The sequence below is a fragment of the Ochotona curzoniae genome, unplaced genomic scaffold (assembly GCF_017591425.1).
Source record: "Ochotona curzoniae isolate NIBS_2020 unplaced genomic scaffold, NIBS_Ocur_1.0 contig_1014, whole genome shotgun sequence".
NCBI classification, from domain to species: domain Eukaryota; kingdom Metazoa; phylum Chordata; class Mammalia; order Lagomorpha; family Ochotonidae; genus Ochotona; species Ochotona curzoniae.
Window position 1 is genome coordinate 773,979 of NW_024464920.1, and position 20,050 is coordinate 794,028.

At 54.6% G+C, this 20,050-nt stretch overlaps 1 protein-coding gene across 1 annotated transcript; it reads right to left on the reverse strand.

Moving 5' to 3' along the window:
• Positions 1-721: 721 nt before the first annotated feature.
• LOC121155366 (tubulin alpha-1C chain) lies at positions 722-7,462 on the reverse strand. The gene is made up of 4 exons (XM_040978675.1): positions 7,368-7,462; positions 3,764-3,986; positions 3,500-3,648; positions 722-1,793 (listed from the first exon to the last, which is right to left on the reverse strand). The coding sequence occupies exons 1-4, from the start codon at positions 7,368-7,370 to the stop codon at positions 819-821; spliced, it is 1,350 nt and encodes a 449-aa protein (XP_040834609.1). The 5' UTR covers positions 7,371-7,462; the 3' UTR covers positions 722-818.
• Between the last annotated feature and the right edge of the window lie 12,588 nt (positions 7,463-20,050).

Below are 20,050 nucleotides of genomic sequence, written 5' to 3' on the forward strand. Positions count from 1 at the left end.
GCTTGTGCCCTGGCAAAGGACTCAAGGATGGGGTTAGCCGTGGGACCCTGCACCCTGTGGAAGAATCGCAAGAGGCCCCTGGCTTTGGGTCACTCAGCTCTGGCCTTTGTGGCCACCTGGGAAATAAGCCATACAAGATCATGTTGTCTCTCCATCACTCACTAAGTCTTCTTACCAATAAAAATAAATATTAAAACAAACTGAAGCCCAGGTCAAACCTATATATTCAAAATGGTTTCCTACCCATTTATAAAAGCTTTATCTCAAAGGCAGGGCAACAGCAATCATTAGCCCATTGCGCCAAGTCTCCAAATGGTCCCAGGAAAGCAGTAGAGCCAGGCTCAAGTCCCAACCCTGGAATTCCATGCACATCTCCCACGTGGGTGGCAGGGACCAAAGGACTTGGGCCACAACCTGCTGGGGGGCTTGCCATCTGCATCAGTAGGAAGCTAGATGACAAGTGGAGCCAGGAGTGCCCACAGGTGACTCTGCCTGCTGTGACACCACTGACTCACACCGACTTTAGTTCCAGCAGCCCTGGCCCTGCACCTGCTGACTCACTCACTGCCTGTCAGTATCCTACTTCCAGCACATCCACCCAGCCTGCTCCTGATTGCTACTCATCAACTCCACTTGGCATGCCGCATGGCACAGCTGCCAGCTGCATACACGCACACAGGCCTGCACAAGCCGATATCGTCAGTCACACACAGAAGCCAGCTTGACGTTGACTATGGAAACATCACTATTGCCTTTATTGGCACTTTGGGGCCACAGCAGCCAGCCACACAGGACAGTCTCGGCACAGTGAGCAGTGGCTAATACTCCTCCCCTTCCTCCTCTCCGTCAGCACTGTCGGCCCCCACCTCCTCATAGTCCTTCTCCAGGGCAGCCATGTCCTCACGAGCCTCAGAAAACTCGCCCTCCTCCATGCCCTCACCCACGTACCAGTGAACAAAGGCACGCTTGGCATACATCAGGTCAAACTTGTGGTCCAGGCGAGCCCACGCCTCGGCCACGGCTGTCGTGTTGCTCAGCATGCACACGGCTCGCTGGACCTTGGCCAGGTCTCCACCAGGCACCACAGTGGGAGGCTGGTAATTAATGCCAACCTTAAAGCCAGTGGGGCACCAATCCACAAACTGGATGGTACGCTTGGTCTTGATGGTGGCAATGGCAGCATTAACATCTTTGGGGACCACGTCACCACGGTACAGCAGGCAGCAAGCCATGTACTTCCCGTGGCGAGGGTCACATTTCACCATCTGGTTGGCCGGCTCAAAGCACGCATTGGTGATCTCTGCTACAGAAAGCTGTTCATGGTAGGCTTTCTCAGCAGAGATGACAGGGGCGTAAGTGGCCAGAGGGAAGTGGATGCGGGGATAGGGCACCAGGTTGGTCTGGAACTCTGTCAGGTCAACATTCAGGGCTCCGTCAAACCGCAGGGAGGCTGTGATGGAGGACACGATCTGGCTGATCAGGCGGTTCAGGTTCGTGTAGGTGGGGCGCTCGATGTCGAGGTTTCTACGACAGATGTCATAGATGGCCTCGTTGTCCACCATGAAGGCACAGTCCGAGTGCTCCAGGGTGGTGTGGGTGGTGAGGATGGAGTTGTAGGGCTCCACCACAGCTGTGGAGACCTGGGGGGCCGGGTAGATGGAGAACTCCAGCTTGGACTTCTTGCCATAGTCGACAGAGAGGCGCTCCATCAGCAGGGAGGTGAACCCAGAGCCGGTCCCCCCACCAAAGCTGTGGAAAACCAGGAAGCCCTGCAGCCCCGTGCACTGGTCAGCCTGCAAAAGACAGTTCACAAATTTGAGTGTGCACACCCCCTGCTGAGAGCCACCCCCAAAACACACAGATTGTAACTTCAAATTTGGCTGAACATTTCCCAAGAACAGCCATTAAAGAGCTTCCAGGTGGCCTGATGTGGACAAAGGTCAGCCAGCTCCCGGGAAGGGAGTGGGCAGAGGGCCTGCTCCAAAGCCTGTCTCAAAATGAACTCTTCCTTTCCTCAGCGGACCAATCACAGGCCTGCAACAGGCCTGAGAGCGGCCTCTGCTGCCCCTGCTGTGGCCACAGACCAAGGGCACCTGCTTCTCAGCCACCAGAGCCACTGGAGGACAGGCCTGGGAGTCTTGGCCTTTGCTTTCCTTCCGGTCTGGTGGACGGAGGTGCCAGGCCCTGGGCACTGGTGCACTCCCTTGCAGTGCGGCTCTGACCACACTCACTCTGCACCTCAGTGCGCTCAGGGAGAGCTGCAATCTCCCCCCTCGGGTGACTGAGAAAGTCAGGGAGGCCAGAGCAGAGCGCATCCGTCCCGGAAGCCGAAGGTGAGCAGCCTCCAGTCCCTGACAGCACAGGAGAGACTGCTATGCTGTGACAGCATCAAACCTCACAGGCCACTGTTCCTGGGTTGGTGCTCCCAGCCAGGGACACTCGCTCACAGCTGGCTGAGCCCTACCAACGTGCGGACAAGGTGTGGGGCACAGCCTAGCGTCACCCGCTTATGGAAGCACTGCCACCACCGAGGGTTTCCACGGGCATCGTAGTGAATGAACTTCGCCCCAGAGCCTCACTAGTTTTGTTAAGGCTGTCTGGCCCCCAGGCAGGTGCTGGCTTCCAAGTCGCTCTTGGCGCTGAAGCTTGATTCCCAAGCCTAGGAACCACCAGCCCACCTTGCCCAAAGTGGCAGAGAAACATCTGCGAGGAACATGAGGCTGGAACCTGGGTCCGTCCCGTGGTTTGTGGGAACTGACTGGCTGCAGTACGGCCTGGTGTAACAGCTGCCCTGGCCCGGCTGCACACCGGGCTTGGCTTGGCTGCTTCAAGCTGCTCGCATACCCCAAGGAGCATGGACTCATGGCAAAGATCTTGATGAGCATGCTCCTAACAGCGTGTTCACACAAACGAGGCTGCCCTCAAGAGTCGGCCACAAGCAGGCCACGCTGCCTGGAGCTCCAGGGGAGGAGCCAAGGCCAGCTTTGCAGAGGAGGTCACACCCTTGCTACTGTCCTGAGGAGGGGCCAGTCGCCACTCTCAGCTACTCAGTGCTAATCAAAGTTCAGGCCCTGGCTGGTTCTCATCGGGGCTGTGCCAGCTTCCTGGGCTCGGGACTTCCTGTTGCACACCAAGCACCAGCCCAGCTGCTTTACATGAGCTTGGTCAACAAGTGTAGGAGTCAGCCACCCACGCACAAGGCGCAACAAAGATGCCCCATAAAGGAGCGTCGCATGGCTGCGCTTGTCAGCATCCTGGCAAGGCTCGGGCATCTCGCCTTGACTCCAAGAACACTGAGCTCGCTGCACACGGGGGGGGGGGCCGAGTCGGCCCGAGGAGACACAGGCAAGCAGGCAGAGCAGCACTTCCTTCTGCCCATCCCCGAGGAAGGGGACCCAGCAGCCCGAGTCTCCTTCAGGGACAGGAATCAGAGGAGAGGTGGTTCCTCTGAGAGCCCCAGACAAGCACCCACCCGCCTCACTCAAGCAGCTGCACTCACCAGCTTGCGGATGCGGTCCAGGACCAGGTCGATGATCTCCTTGCCGATGGTGTAGTGCCCGCGGGCATAGTTATTGGCGGCATCTTCCTTGCCCGTGATGAGCTGCTCGGGGTGGAAGAGCTGGCGGTAGGTGCCAGTGCGAACTTCATCTGCAGAGGGGAAGCAGATGGGCCACCTGTCACGGACCCCGCCCCTCCCTGCGGCACCACGGGCTCCCCCAGCACACACCTCCTGGCCAACCCCCCACACCCACTGGCAGCTCACCAATGACCGTGGGCTCCAGGTCTACAAACACGGCCCTGGGCACGTGCTTGCCAGCGCCCGTCTCGCTGAAGAAGGTGTTGAAGGAGTCGTCTCCTCCCCCAATGGTCTTGTCACTTGGCATCTGGCCATCGGGCTGGATGCCGTGTTCCAGGCAGTAGAGCTCCCAGCAGGCATTGCCGATCTGCACACCAGCCTGGCCCACGTGGATGGAGATGCACTCACGCTGTGGCAGGGAGAGAGCAAGGAGAAAATGACACCCTGGGTGAGACACTGCTCAGTGACTCACGCCCAAGTCACTCAGCAACCTTCCAGGCTGATGACCACCTTGCTGCAGACTGCCCCGCCCAAGTCACTGTTTCACAAGCCTTCCTGCAGACCTCATAATGAGAAGCTGCTCTGGGAGACCAGCGCTCTGTTAATGAGCTGTCAGGCAGCCAGGCCCCTGCTTTGTAGTCACTGTAGGCCTTCAAGGTAGGATCTCCACAATCTTGGGAGACCACAAGCTCTTCTGCCATCAGGAGTTCCCTTAGTGCCTAAGGCAAAATCCCCCTCTGGCCAGAGGATTCTCTCCCATTCAATCCCCAGCCCTCTCCAAGACAGCAGCTTCTCCTGCCCCTTCAAAGGCAGCCTGAACCAGCACACACTGACTCAGGGAGAAAATGCCCCAACACAGCAGTTCGCACTGGCTGAAACACCCCATCAGAGGCAGCCTTGCACCCCGCGGGAGGACTCGGCTCTTCAGGGAGGAGAGTAACCATGATGCCCAGGGTGAGGGAGGGAGGGGAGACTGAGGTGTGAGCCAGGAACCCCTTACACAACAGGGGAGGGGGCACTGGGGGCAGCATAGAACCCTGTTTTCCTTTACTTGCTGCCGAGCAGTCTTGGGGAAGTTGCCTAATCACCCCCTGCTTAGTCACCACGGACAGGACTGTGACCACGGACAGGACAGCCACCACGGACAGGGGGCTCAACAGGGAAAGCGGAAGGCACCTTCTCACTGCATCATGGATCAGGTGGGCGACACGGGACCCCTGCTGAAGACCTCTGAACACCAGCACCAACAAAGGGCCCGTTACATTCCCAAGTAATGGGATTTGGAATTTGTAAAAGCTGCTCAATGAGAAACACGCTTAAAAAGGGACCCACAGTGCTGTGGGGTGGAACCCAGAAGGGAGCCCGTTCTGGGATACTGCACTGCTATCTAGAACTCTAGACAATTGTTGGGCCTAGCCCTGTAACCTGGTGACTTAAGTCCTTGTCCTTGTATCCTGGCTGCTGCACTTCCCATCCAGCTCCCTGCTTCTGGCCTGGGAAGGCAGTGGAGGACAGCCCAAAGTGTTCAGACCCTGCACACACATGGGAGACCTGGAAGAAGCTCCTGGCTTTAGACCTGATCAACTCTGCCGATGGCAGCCATTTGGGGAGTGAATCGGCGGATGGAAGATCTTCTTTCTGTCCCTTGCTGTGCAAATCTGACTTTCCAATAAAGAATGAATCTTAAAGAAAAAAAGAACTTGCTAAAGAAGTGCTAAGAATAAAATGCAGCAGTAAGCATGTTTCTGAAGCCTTAAGTGCCTGTTCATGACCTGAGATAAGGACACCTCCTTCCTGCAAACCTTTGCCTTAGGATCAGCTGCTGCCCACTTCCACCCCCCATAAAACAATCAAGGCCTCCCAGGCCCAAGGCAAGCACAGGATTCCCTGGGGCTGCTGACCCGGGCACAGTGCAGGAAGAGCTGGCATCTATGGTGACCTGGATTGGATCCTGGAACAATTCCACAGCTCCCCTGATCAGGCAGGCCCAAGTCCACAAAGGGCTTCCTCTCCTGCAACCCAGTCGAAACTCATCTGCCAGGATTGACTTGACTACCTCTCTGCCACATGCGAGAACTGGCAGCACCGGGTGCTGGGTAAGCCATTTCCATAACCAGTGCTGGCTGTGACAATGGGCAGCGCTGTAGCAAGGTGAGGTAAGCCTCTGACTGAGGTGGCTGGGTACAGCACACTGGCCCAGGGGCTCCGTCGGCCTTGCATCTGCTGGTTCACATCCCAGCTGCTGCACTTCCCACCCAGCTAGCTCCTCACCAGTGGCCTGCGAAAGTACGAGAGGATGGAATAGCCTTGGGACCCTGCACCCATCAAGCGGGAGACCTAGAAGCTTCCGCCTCTTGGCTGGCTCGGCTCCAGCTTGTGTGGCCACTTAGGGAGTGAACCAGCAGACACAAGATCTCTCCATCTCTCCTTTCTGTAAATCTGCCTTTGTAATTAAACAGAAATAAATGAAAACAGCAGAGAAAGGCTCAAGTCTTTGGACCCCTGCCCCCACGTGGGAGTCCCGGAGCAAGTTTTGGCTTTGGATGGCGTCAACTGCAAACACTGTGGCAACTCAGGGAGTGAACCAGCGCAAGGGAAATCTGCCTCCCTCCAGGTCTCTCTCTAGCTACATAGAGCTTTGGGAAAAATAAAGCTGAGGGAGGAACAGGGCAGAGAGGGAGAGCGCTTACTCCCACTGGCTGCTACACTCCCCGAATGACAACATCCTGGGCTGGGCTAGCCCCGTGTGGATTCCCCGTGTGAGTGGCAGAAGCTCAACCCCTTGAGACAACACCCGCGGCTTCCCAAGGCTGCCCAGGTAGGAAGCTGGCACTCTGGGAGGAGGCAGGACTGGAACCCAGGCCCTGAGACCGGATGTGGGCCTCTGATCAGGGACATTTTCATTTTATTTTTATTGCAAAGGCAGATATACAGAGAGGAAGAGACAGAGAGCAAGATCTTCCATCCTTTGATTCACTCCCCAAGTGGGCTAAAGATCAGACAGGAGCCAATGAGAATCAGGAGCCTGGAGCTTCTTCCAGGTCCCCGACGCGGGTGCAGGGCCCCAAGGCTTTGGGCCGTCCCATGCTTTCCCATGATGTGGGCCTCCGGACAGGGAGTCTTAACGCTGCCCAACACCCCCTGACTCCGGAATCGGTTGAGCCAGCAAAATGTCCTCTGCCAATTTGTTACTGTGATCTGACTCTCCTTCCGCGAAGATACCACTTGGCACATCCCGCCGGAACACTCGCTAAGACTTCCCACGGGTGCTCTCCCAGGCAATTGTTTCCACCATGCCCGAGAGACCCACAGCGATGCATACCTGGCCTACACGCCCATGCTGCTCACCCTTTTATGGACTTGTTCTTTGAAACCTGCCTCAAGTAGGAAGCTTCGGCTAGAAACACCCCCACGAAATGAACAGGAGAAATGCAGGCTCGAACACGTGACGGCTAATGACTCCCTTGGGCGAGCTCCGAGCGCACAACCCCGCCCAGCCCCGCCCGGGCAGGTGACTCAGCAGCCAGTCCCCGGGCGCGGGAGGGCCGGCGCACAGGTCAGCCAGGTAGGGGGCAAGGTGAAGCCACTGGCGACTTAGGGGCACGGGAACCTCGCTTTCTCCAAGGGCTCGGGGCCCGCAGTGAAGGCGCCCTGACCCTCCCGGGACCACCCCACCCTCCCCGGGGGTGCAGGCAGGATCCGGGCCGCGCGGGGGCCAACCCGCACCGCAGTCAGCCGCGGGAGCCGCTCCCCCCCGCGCGCGGCCCCAAGGCGTCGGAGCCCCACTCACCATGGCGGGAACGGAGCGGACGCGACGGGTCACAGGAAGAAAGCCGACAGAGACTCGAGAGCTCCCAGTGCCAGACCTCCAAAGAGTCCGCGGGGAGAACGCAATCCGCACCCCGCCCGCACCCAGCGGCCTTTATAGCGCGCTGCCCCCGCCCCCGGCCACGCGTCGCCAGGGCAGGTCGGGACCCCGCCCCGGGCCCGCGCACAGGCGGGGCGCGCAGCGGGGATTGGCGGCCAAGAAAGTTCAAACCAAACTTTGGGCAGGTCCCGGGTTCGCGCCCCGCCCCGCAGCGGGAAGGGAGGAGCCGGCGAGGCCGGGCCGGGCGGGCGTGGGAGTGCAGAGCGTCGGGCCGGCCTTGGGGCTGCGTGCGCCCCAGGTGGGCAACACGCCCCCCAGATGGGCTAGACTCGCTCCGGGTGCTGCGTCCCCTCCCAGGACCCCGAGGCGCGGCGTTGGTCCTCGCGGTGCGCCCTAAGCAGCCATGCCTTTGCTCCTGTCTTTCCTGGCCTGTTCTCTTGCTGCTTCTGGAAGCGCCCATCTCTGCCCGTGCTTGCCAAAGCTCGCCTTTGCTCCGGGTGCAGAGGGCCTAGCCTCCCACTGGCTCGGGGCTCCAGGCCCTGCTGGCCTGTATTTTTCAGGCTCCCTCGAGCCCGGTCGGCTCAAGGTCACCCAGGACGCCGGTCCCTGCAAGACACCAAGGGACTAGTTGGGCACTGCAGGCAGGTAACCCTGCTCAGCCTCGCCACCTGCTGAGTTGGGCACAAAGACACTGGTTCTGCAGACAGGAAAGGGTCGAAAGAAGCAGAGACTCCAGGCTCGCTGTGGCCTCAGACCCTGGAAGGTTCTCTGCTGCGAACTGCTGAGTGCCCCCCCTCCACAGCCTCACCTCCCTTCTGACCCCCTGTCCACCCTGTGGGTTTGGGCCTGAGGCTTTCTTGCCTCCAAGGGCTTACTTCTCAGAGCCATCTCCCTGGCTTATAATCAGCTGTGTTTGCCTTCTGGGCAGCTCCCTCCTGTTATCTTGGCTCTCCAGCCCTTTAGCCAAGTCTGTGAGATGAGATCCTAGGGAGACAGACCCAGAGAGGAAAAGGGCTTGTCCCTGGGAGGGGGAAGCTGAGGGCTTTGGCCTGGAGTGGGGGCGGGCATCAGGTTCCCACGGGGAGCAGGCAGCAGGGGAGCCTGCTCTAGGGTCCCTTCCTGAGCACTCTTGGGGGCAAGGGGTTCTGAATTTGGGATGCATAACAGTTTCCAAACTGCAGTCTTCCTTAGCATGAGTGGTCAACTATTGCCCTCATCCTGCGGGTGTCTTTTCCCTAGTAAGTTGAGTAAGGCTGGAGTTCATGTTCAGATCCAGAGATGGACACAGAATATAAAGTGCAGCTTAAAACACGCTTTGCTGGATGTGCTCTGGGGAGAGGCTCACTGGACCAGTACAGACAGCAGTCAGGGAGGTGTCAGCTGGGGAAGATGAGGTTTCATTTTCTTAAAAAAAAGATTTATTTATTTTTATTGGAAAGTCAGATATGCAAAGAGGAGGCGAGAGAGAGGAAGATCTTCCATCAGATGATTCACTCCCCAGGTGACCACAATGGGTGGCGCTGAGCCAATCTGATGGCAGGATCAGGAGGTTTTCCAGGTTTCTCAGGCACGTGCAGGTTCCCAAGGCTTAGGGCCCTACTTGACTGCTTTCCCACATTAGAATCAGGGAGCTAGTTGAGAAATGGTATGGCCAGCATTAGAACTGGTTTTGCCACCAGCAAGTGTGTGCTCTTTAATAGGGGGCTGTAAAGCTGTGGTTTGGGAAACCAAGGTATGTGCCTATCTGTTGGCTAGGTTTCTTTCGGCCTTGGGGAGTCCATTGGTCGCCGCTGGACTGAGATTCGGTCTGCATTCTGCAGGTGTGGCTGAAGGAGCCGAGTGTATCTGTGGACTAGAGACTAAACCAGCCAAGGACACCTGGTATGTTGGAGCAGCCAAGTCCTGATGAGGTTTCTCCTTGTTGTCTCCCCTGGGTGTAAATCTTGTTAGAAGTCCCCCACCCCAAGGAGGTCTCCTCCTCTTTGCTCAGGATGAATATATTGGCTTTCCTCAATAATTAACATAGGAAAACCAACCCTAGGGACTCTTAGTTGCTCCCTAGATAGTGATTAGCAAAAGCTTGCACGTCCTGCCCTTTGTAACAAGAGCTTTGTCATCCTGGCTTCTGGGAATATTAAAGTCTGGCTGTTCTTATTCAAAGTGGGTCATCCTGAAAGCCTGGATGATGGCTGCAGTGCAGTTTCCTAAAATCATTTCTCCGGTAAACATTTTACGTTTGTCTGTTGGACCCATTCTGACTATGGCCTTATCAGGCACCTTTCCCAGCCTCCTCCTGGGCTGCCCCGCACCCACCCTAGCTGGGCCTGACATTCCAACCCTTTTCTAGGAACAGGGTGTGACTTTGATCTCTTGAAGGGGAAGGGTGGCTGGCTGGCTGGGATGGGGGATGTGAGGAATGAATTGAACACCCTCCCTTGGACCCATCCCGGTTTCCTGCTTCTCCCTCCTCATCCCCCACCCCCAGCCCCCCAGCTCTAGAAATTCGTGCCTTCCGGGTTATCCACCAATCAGATGTACCCTGACGCTTCACCTGAGAATCCCAGTTCCCCAATCTCTGGCCCCTCCCTCCAGTCTACACCCACCTACCTGTGGCTAGGATAATCTCAGACCCTGGAGCCCGAGCACACACCGCCCACACAGCCCCTCCCTTCCCCCCCCCCCTCTCGTCCCTTCCCTTCTTACCTAGTTCTTCCCTGTCCCCTCCACCTTGTCCCCTCCCTGCCCTGGCAGCCCCCATCCTGCCACCATGGCAGGAGATGGTCCCTTCCAGTTTTCTCCCTGTCCACCTCTGCTTCCGTTCCTACCCTGCTGGAATGAAGGAGTTACTAAGCTCTTTGCTGTGTCTGGGATTTTGGTTTGCAGTAAACTAATTGTGAAAAAAGTCTTGGCTGTGGTAACAATGTAAGAACTTTGAGAACTTGAAGTTGTTAGATGATGGCCATCGGCGGCCCCCCGCTGGTGGAATAATATTGGCAAGTTGTTCAGAGTTGAGATGGAAGTTTTAATGGAAAACCCGCTCCTGGGCCCCCTTCGCGCAGAGGAAGGAAGAGGGAAGCGAAAAGGGCGTCTGAGATACGTGTGGAGGAGTTTTATACCCATCTAGACACGTGGGAAGGCAAAGGGGCTGTCTGTGCCCCAACTATGCAAGGAATGTCCATTCAGGTGTGCCATTGGTCACCTGGAATCCCCGCCAGGTAGGTGACATAACTGGCTCCTGTGGCCCCTCCTCTAATTCCAGGCTGGAGCCTAGGAGATGTGGGGCCGTGGCAGACCAGACCCTAGTCTCCAGTGCCCTGGGCAGCCATCAGAAGTGTGTTAAAAACCTAACGGGGGGGGGGGGGGCGGGGGTGCAGCCAGTGCAGTGGCCTTGCGGCTAAAGTCCTCGCCTTGAACGCTCTGGAATCCCATATGGGTGCCGGTTCTAGTCCTGGCAGCTCCACTTCCCACCCAGCTCCCTGCTTGTGGCCTGGGAAAGCAGTTGAGGACGGTCCAAAGTCTTGGGACCCTGCACCTGCGTGGGAGACCTGGAGGAAGTTTGTAGCTCCTGGCTTTGGATTGGCCCAGCACCAGCTGTTTTGAAGAACCTAGGCGTTTTCTGCCTTTTGTGATTCTGTCTTAATGGCTTGGCTGGGGGCTGTGTGAACTCCAGGCCTGATAGTCTACGTGACACCCCGCAGGACACCTGGCAGGTCACTTAGGCAGACCACTCCTCAGGAAGGAGGTGCCTGGTGTTTGATAAGATTCACAGCCCAATAGCTCATTGATTTATACTTTTTGAAAGTTGCTTGTTTCAAACCACCAATAGAAGCCCGCTAAATTATGACTGTATAATTAATAGCCTGAAATGTATAAGAACTGGGGGGCTTGGGCACTTGCTCTTTCTTCTGGCTTGTGCTTCTTTTTGTCCACCCTGCGGATTCTAGCAGCCTTGGCTGTGGCTGCCCCTCCCCCGCCCAGCCATGCTAGGCTGGGGGAAGTGGCTGGGATACCTAGGTTAAGCTGAATAAACCACCTTTATGCCTTAGCACCGACTTCAGACTTGATGATTATCTGGGGATTTCAAAAATCCGGCACAACAGTTTTGGTCACTTGGGGAGTGAATCATCGGATGGAAGATCTTCCTCTCTCTCTCTCCTCTCTGTATAGCCTCCTTTCCAATACAATCAAATAAATCTTTAAAATAATAATAATAAATTACATGCTGTGAATAATAATGGTTAAGGCCAGTTATGGGCTTATGTGGTCACTTCCTTTTCTTTTGTTGACCTCCAAATCAGGTCCTCTGTCCCTTCCGTGTCGTGTAGCCAAGAAGGAGTACCAGGGCACCAGCCTCCTTCAGTGGCCAAACGCTGGGGCAGCCGCGATCTGGGACACAAACCACCTCCTTAGCCTGCTGGGCCAGCCCCGGGCCAGCGGGAAGCAGGGGCAGGGATCTGCTAAGAGGTGGGAGGGGGCACTCTGAGGAGCCCAGAGCCACCTCCCCTGTGTCCCCTGGGGGCTTCTCTGCTGACTGTCCTGGTGTGGGTGGGAGGCCCATTGAGGGGCGAGATTCCACTGAGGCTGAGCTTGGCTGGAGGCAAACTGGTGGCCATCTTGGTTGTCACCTACTTAAACTGGGACCTGGGCAGAACTTCTGTCCTTTATCCCTTTCTTTTTTCTTTTTTTTTTTTTTTTTGCCCATATATAAACATTTATTCATTTTCTTTTTTTTAAAAAGGTTTATTTATTTTTTGTTACAAAGTCAGATATACAGAGAGGGAGGAGAATCAAGATGGCAGAATAGGGTAAGGACACGTTTAATCAGAGAAACATTTAATCAGGATGAAGCAGAGAACATATTCAAGGAAATAGGAAGGACAGAACAACAGCAGAGGGGTTCCTGGAGACTGACAGACACAGGAAAGCAGCGGGCACAGTGGTGTGGTGTTGCAGTGACTGATAGTCCAGCACGGCGATCTGAACTCCACCAGCAGCCGGAACTCCACCAGCAACCAGGTGGGAAGGGACTTTCACTGGGAGCTTGGAAGGTGAACCCACACAAAGTACTGTCCGTCCTGCTGGTCCCTTTGATTTGACCAGGAGCAGAGACAGAGCAGCAAATCTCAGACAGTGCGAGAACAGAGTGAATTTCATAGCCCAGTCAGCCCCCTAGAGCTGAATTGGACGCCATTTTGCGTAAGGAGAAAAGGACAAGGGAAAGGACTGACTATGCTCTGAGCGGGGAATGAGCTGATATCTGACTCAGTGAACTGCAATGACGTGGCATTCTATGGGTTCCATCAGGGGCAGATCTGAGTAACCCTCAGATCCGATGGCCAGCAGATCAAGAACTGTTGTGGTAGCATTGGGGCGCCATTTTGCACACTGTGGCAATAGCTTTGGGACTGCAGGGGACAACAGTGAACTGCGCATGTGCTGAGCTCGCGAGAGCTCACTGAGGTTCCGCAGGTAAATAATACCAACTGTGGCATCGTACCGGTCAAAACAGGTCCATGTGGCACCCAGACCTAGCGTCCAACAGGTTCCGACAAGATCTGCGCCACCAACAACCTAACTAGATAGGACACCTGGTGTCTCTCTAATCCTGGAACCCACTCCAACCGGAAGTGGGAGAATGGTTGTATAGACAATGGTGCAGCCTCAGCACGGTATCACAGGAGGTGGAGAGTGGTGAGCCAAGAGCTGGGGCTGTGGAGACCACAGTTGATATCTGACATAAGAACCCAGACCTGGAACTGGCTGGAGGTTGTGTCACAAGTGGCTGTAAGCAAAAAGTTGTGTGCCAACTGCAATAAGTAAAATCGCATTGTAGACCTGTCGGTGACACAGCTTAGAAACCTGCCCCAAGAAGAAGACTCTGCTAACCAGAAGTACGATGATCAAGAGCAAAAGAAGAGACAAAGGCACAATGAATATTACTGAGCACTCCCCTGCAAAGGAGCAAAACCCTATGCCAACCTCAGAGTTAACTGAGGAAGACATCGAGAAAATGGGGGACACAGAATCCATAAGACTCATGTTAAAGATTCTGGTAAAAAATGAGAAGCTCATGCAAGAGTTCAAAGCATTTAAGGAAGCAGTAAAGCAAATCAAGGTTGGGATATCAGAAATTAAGAACACAGTAGAGCAAATTAAAAGTACAGTGGAGAGTCTTCAAAATACAATGGAGCAAGCAGAAGAAAAAAATCTCAGAATTGGCAGATATCTCCTGTCACCAGGGGGAAGCAAACAAAAAGCTGGAAGCAGAGCTGGATCAGGCCAAAAAAAGTATTCAAGAATTGAAAGACACTATTAAGAGGCCAAATATAAGAATTAAAGGAGTCCCGGAAGGTGCAGAAAGAGAAGCTGAGTTTGCAAATGTATTTAATGAAATAATCAAGGAAAATTTCCCTAATCTGGAGAAAGAATTGGGAAGCAAGATCCAGGAAGGGCACAGAACTCCCAACAGGCTTGATCAAAAGCGATCTTCACCGAGACATATAATTATCAAACTCTCTTCAATTGAACATAAGGAAAAGATCCTTAAATGTGCACGTGAAAAACATCAATTGACATATGAAAGAATGCCAATTAAGCTCACAGAGATCTCTCACAGGAAACACTACAGGCAAGAAGAGAATGGAGTGACATATTCCAGATTCTAAAAGGAAAAAATTGTCCGCCTAGGATAACATACCCAGCAAAGCTTTCTTTTGTCTTCAAAAATGAAATAAAATTCTTCCAGAGTAAAGAAAAGCTAAAAGAATTTGCCTGTTTCAAACCTGCCCTACAAATGATACTTCAAGATGTTCTCTTGACAGAGAAGAAGAGTAGCACCTACCAAAACCAAAGGCAAACGGGAAGAACATCCCAGTCGAATGACAACAGAAGACTAAATCAATGAACCATCCATTCCTAAAATGACAGGACCAAAGTACCACCCATGTATATTTAACTCTGAATGTAAATGGATTAAGCTCAATCAAACATAGATTAGTAGACTGGATTAAAAACAAAACCCATCTGTTTATTGTCTGGAGGAGACACACTCCAACAAAGATCAGCAGAAACTATCACATGGGTTTTGTTGTTTTCTGTTGGTTTCATCTCTTCAAAACACTTTCTTTCTGATTAAATCATTCAATGACTCATAGATCATGCAGTGGCATCATTTTCTTCAAGAAGGTTCTTGATTTTCACTTCTTCAGCTTCACGTTAGACATTTAATAGCATGTTGTTTAACTTCTTGGTGTTGTTAATTTCTTTTTTCTCTTGGATGTTGATTTTGTTTTGTGGCTCTACATTTAAGGGAAGGTATAGTAGTTGTGTAATGGAAATTGTCATATCTACTAACATGTCATTTAACTTCATGGCATTGTAAATTTCTATTTTTCTTTCTATTGTTGATTCTGTATCATGACTTTTCATTTAAGGGAATGTACAGTAGTTATGTAATGGAGACTAACAACCAGATGTGAGGATGCAGTGTGGTCGGCATCTCTGTTTCCAGACAAAGATGGATTTACAGTGAAACTGTTTATATTATATTTTGACAATAGGATCTGGACTCAGTACCATTGTCCATGCCTGCAATGATGAACATATGACTGAGCATGAAGAACTATACTTTAGTAATGATATAGAGGAACTGGGGGGAGGAGGGGGAGAGAATTGGGTAGGGGATAAGGGAATATAGAAGTGTATCAAAAAATGATAGCAATAATAATAAAATGGAAAAAAAAAAAAGAACTTCAGTGTAATCACCATTTGTTCTTCTTGGGGTTTGGATGGACTGGAATACCATGTGATTGGCTATTTCTAGAGTGTTCTATTATCACCAAGCTTGCTTAATAAAGACTCCTTAATAAACCTTAAAAATAAATAAGTAAAAACAAAGTCAGACATACAGAGAGGAACAGAGATAGAGAGGAAGATCTTCTGTCTGATGATTCACTCCCCAAGTGAGCTCAATGGCCGGTGCTGTGCCGATCCAGAGCCAGGAGCCAGGAACTTCCTCCAGGTCTCCCACGCGGGTGCAGGGTCCCAAAGGATTTGGGCCGTCCTTGACTGCTTTCCCAGGCCACAAGCAGGGAGCTGGATGGGAAGTGAAGCTATTGGGATTAGAACTGGCACCCATATGGGATCCTGGTATGTTCAAGATGAGGCCTATCGCCGCTAGGCCACACCGCCTGCCCCCAACATTTATTTATTTTCATTTGAAAGTCACATTTACACAGAAGGAGAGACAGAAAAATCTTCCATCCACTGACTCACTCCCCAAGTTACTGCAATGGCCGGAGCTGAGTCCATCTGAAGCCAGGAGAATTTTCTAGGTCTCCCACATGGGTGCAGGGTCCCAAGAGCTTGGGCTGTCCTTGACTACGTGAAGAGATAACAACAGGGAGCTGGAAAGAAAGTGGAGCAACTAGGACATGAACCCACATCCAATTTGTGTTCTGGCACATGCAAGGCGAGGACTTTAGCCTCTAGGCTACCATGCTGGGCCCCCTCCTGTACTTCGTAAGATTTTTATTTTTTAAGGAATATTAAGATAACAACAGACAGATCTGCCAATCACTGGATCACTTTGAAATGCCTGCAATGCCTGGAGTTAGGAGGGCTGAAGCCAGGAGATTTTCAGGGTCACCCACAAGGGTTTAGGAGCCCAAGGACTTAAGCCTTAAGTAAGAAGCTAGATTAGAGCAGAGCAGGTGAAAATTCCTATAGGTTGAGCCCAAAGAGGATGCAGCCATTCAACATACCATTCAATAGGGCCGCTTCCCTGCCCTTCCATTCCCGTCCGTCTTCCTTCCCTTGGCTACCTTCTCGTCCCTTCACTTCCCATTCCTTCGCTTCCCATCACTTCCCTTTCGTTCACTTCCCTTCCCGTCTGTCGTCCCTTCTTGTTCGCCTTCGCTTCCGTTCTCCTCCCTCTTCCCTTCCTGTCCGCCTTCCCTTCCTGCGCGCCTTCCCTTCCTGTCGGCCTTCCCATCCCTTACCTTCCCTTCCTGTCCACCTTCCCTTCCCTTCCCTTCCCTTCCCTTCCCTTCCTGTCCGCCTTCCCTTCCCTTCCCTTCCATTCCCTTCCCTTCCTGTCCGGCTTCCCTTCCCTTCCTGTCCACCTTCCCTTCCCTTCCTGTCCGCCTTCCCTTCCCTTCCCTTCCTGTCCGCCTTCCCTTCCTTTCCCTTCCTGTCCGCCTTTCCTTCTGTTCCCTTCCTGTCCGCCTTCCCTTCCGTTCCCGTCCACCTTATCTTCCCTTCCCTTCCCTTCCTGTCCGGCTTCCCTTCCCTTCCTGTCCGCCTTTCCTTCCCTTCCCTTCCCTTCCCTTCCTGTCCGCCCTCCCTTCCCTTCCGTTCCTGTCCGGCTTCCCTTCCCTTCCTGTCCGCCTTTCCTTCCCTTCCCTTCCCTTACTTCCTGTCCACCATCCCTTCCCTTCCCTTCCTGTCTACCATCCCTTCCCTTCCCTTCCTGTCCGCCTTCCCTTCCCTTTCTGTCTGCCGTCCCTTCCTGTCCGCTTTTCCTTCCCTTCCCTTCCTGTCCGCCTTCCCTTCCCTGCCTGTCCACCTTCCCTTCCCTTCCCTTCCTGTCCTTCCCTTCCGTTCCCTTCCCTTCCCTTCCTGTCCGCCTTCCCTTCATTTCCCTTCCTGTCCGCCTTCCCTTCCCTTCCGCTCCTGTCCCCCTTCCCTTCCCTTCCCTTCCGTTCCTGTCCGCCTTCCCTTCCCTTCCTGTTCTCCTTCCCTTCCCTTCCTGTCCGCCTTCCCTTCCCTTCCATTCCGGTCCTCCTTCCCTTCCCTTCCTGTCCGCCTTCCCTTCCCTTCCCTTCCCTTCCTGTCCACCATCCCTTCCCTTCCTGTCCACCATCCCTTCCCTTCCCTTCCTGTCCTCCTTCCCTTCCCTTCCCTTCGTGTCCGCCTTCCCTTCCCTTCCTGTCCACCATCCCTTCCCTTCCTGTCCACCATCCCTTCCCTTCCTGTCCACCATCCCTTCCCTTCCCTTCCTGTCCTCCTTCCCTTCCCTTCCCTTCCTGTCTGCCATCCCTTCCCTTCCCTTCCTGTCCGCCATCCATTCCCTTCCGTTCCTGTCCGCCTTCCCTTCCCTTCCCTTCCCTTCCTGTCCAGCTTCCCTTCCCTTCCCTTCCTGTCCGCCATCCCTTCCCTTCCGTTCCTGTCCGCCATCCCTTCCCTTCCCTTCCAATACGCCTTCCCTTCCCTTCCCTTCCTGTCCGCCTTAACTTACTGTCCTCCTTCCCTTCCCTTCCCTTCCTGTTCTCCTTCCCTCAGGTTTCCTTCCTGCTCGCCTTCCCTTCCGTTCCTATCCACCTTCACTTCCCTTCCTGTCTGCCTTCCCTTCCTGTCCGCCTTTCCTTCCGTTCCTGTCCGCCTTCCCTTACCTTCCCTTCCTGTCCGCCTTCCCTTCCCTTCCCTTACTTCCTGTCCACCATCCCTTCCCTTCCCTTCCTGTCTACCATCCCTTCCCTTCCCTTCCTGTCCGCCTTCCCTTCCCTTCCCTTCCTGTCCGCCTTCCCTTCCCTTTCTGTCCGCCATCCCTTCCCTGCCCTTCCTGTCCGCCTTCCCTTCCCTTCCCTTCCTGTCCGGCTTCCCTTCCCTTCCCTTCCTGTCCGGCTTCCCTTCCCTTCCTGTCCGCCTTTCCTTCCCTTCCCTTCCCATCCCTTCCTGTCCGCCCTCCCTTCCCTTCCCTTCCTGTCCGGCTTCCCTTCCCTTCCTGTCCGCCTTTCCTTCCCTTACTTCCTGTCCACCATCCCTTCCCTTCCCTTCCTGTCTACCATCCCTTCCCTTCCCTTCCTGTCCGCCTTCCCTTCCCTTTCTGTCTGCCGTCCCTTCCTGTCCGCTTTTCCTTCCCTTCCCTTCCTGTCCACCTTCCCTTCCCTGCCTGTCCACCTTCCCTTCCCTTCCCTTCCTGTCCTTCCCTTCCGTTCCCTTCCCTTCCTGTCCGCCTTCCCTTCCTTCCCTTCCTGTCCGCCTTCCCTTCTTTTCCCTTCCTGTCCGCCTTCCCTTCCCTTCCGTTCCTGTCCCCCTTCCCTTCCCTTCCCTTCCCTTCCTGTCCGCCTTCCCTTCCGTTCCTGTCCGCCTTCCCTTCCGTTCCTGTCCACCTTCACTTCCCTTCTGTTCCGGTCCTCCTTCCCTTCCCTTCCTGTCCGCCTTCCCTTCCCTTCCCTTCCCTTCCTGTCCGCCTTCCCATCCTTTCCCTTCCTTTCCTGTCCACCATCCCTTCCCTTCCTGTCCTCCTTCCCTTCCCTTCCCTTCCTGTCCGCCTTCCCTTCCCTTCCCTTGCCTTCCTGTCCACCATCCCTTCCCTTCCCTTCCTGTCCGCCTTCCCTTCCCTACCCTTCCTGTCCGCCATCCCTTCCCTTCCCTTCCAATCCGCCTTCCCTTCCCTTCCCTTCCTGTCCGCCTTACCTCACGTTTCCTTCCTGCTCGCCTTCCCTTCCCTTCCTGTCCGCCTTCACTTCCCTTCCTGTCTGCCTTCCCTTCCTGTCCGCCTTTCCTTCCCTTCCTGTCCGGCTTCCCTTCCCTTCCCTTCCTGTCCGCCTTCCCTTCCCTTCCTGTCCACCTTCCCTTCCCTTCGCTTCCTGTCCGGCATCCCTTCCCTTCCCTTCCTGTCCGCCATCCCTTCCTTTCCCTTCCTGTCTGCCTTCCCTTCCCTTCCCTTCCTGTCCGCCTTTCCTTCCCTTCCGTTCCTGTCCTCCTTCCCTCACCTTTACTTCCTTTTTGCCTTCCCTTCCCTTCCTGTCCCCTTTCCCTTCCCTTCCTGTCTGCCTTCCCTTCCCTTCGCTTCCTGTCCGGCATCCCTTCCCTTCCCTTCCTGTCCGCCTTCCCTTCCCTTCCTGTCCGCCTTCCCTTCCCTTCCCTTCCGCCTTCCCTTCCCTTTCTGTACGACATCCCTTCCCTTCCCTTCCTGTCTGCCTTCCCTTCCCTTCCCTTCCCTTCCTGTTCTCCTTCCCTTCCTGTCCGCCTTACCTTACTGTCCGCCTTCCCTTCCCTTCCCTTCCTGTCCGCCTTCCCTTCCCTTCCCTTCCTGTCCGCCTTTCCTTCCCTTCCTGTCTGCCTTCCCTTTCTTGCTTCCTGTCCGCCTTCCCTTCCCTTCCCTTCCTGTCCGCCTTCCCTTCCCTTCCTGTCCGCCTTCCCTTCCCTTCCCTTCCTGTCCGCCTTCCCTTCCCTTCCTGTCCACCTTCCCTTCCCTTCCTGTCCTTCCCTTCCCTTCCTGTCCGCCTTCCCTTCCGTTTCTGTTCGCCTTCCCTTCCCTTCCTGTCCGCCTTCCCTTCCCTTCCCTTCCTGTCTGCCTTTCCTTCCCTTCCTTTCCGCCTTCCCTTCCCCTCCCTTGTTGTCCGCCTTCCCTTCCCTTTCTGTCCGCCATCCCTTCCCTTCCCTTCCTGTCCGCCATCCCTTCCCTTCCCTTCCAATCCGCCTTCCCTTCCCTTCCTGTCCGCCTTCCCTTCCCTTCCCTTCCTGTCCGCCATCCCTTCCCTTCCCTTCCCTTCCTGTCCGCCTTCCCTTCCCTTCCCTTCCTGTCCACCTTCCCTTCCCTTCCGTTCCCTTCCTGTCCGCCTTCCCTTCCCTTCCTGTCCGCCTTCCCTTCCCTTCCC

Excerpts from the sequence above, each read along its gene's own strand:
- LOC121155366 (XM_040978675.1), bottom strand. Across the intron at positions 3,649-3,763 it reads CCTGGAGCCCACGGTCATTG|ATGAAGTTCGCACTGGCACC; the intron begins GTGAGCTGCCAG and ends TCCCCTCTGCAG. Across the intron at positions 1,794-3,499 it reads TGGACCGCATCCGCAAGCTG|GCTGACCAGTGCACGGGGCT; the intron begins GTGAGTGCAGCT and ends TGTCTTTTGCAG.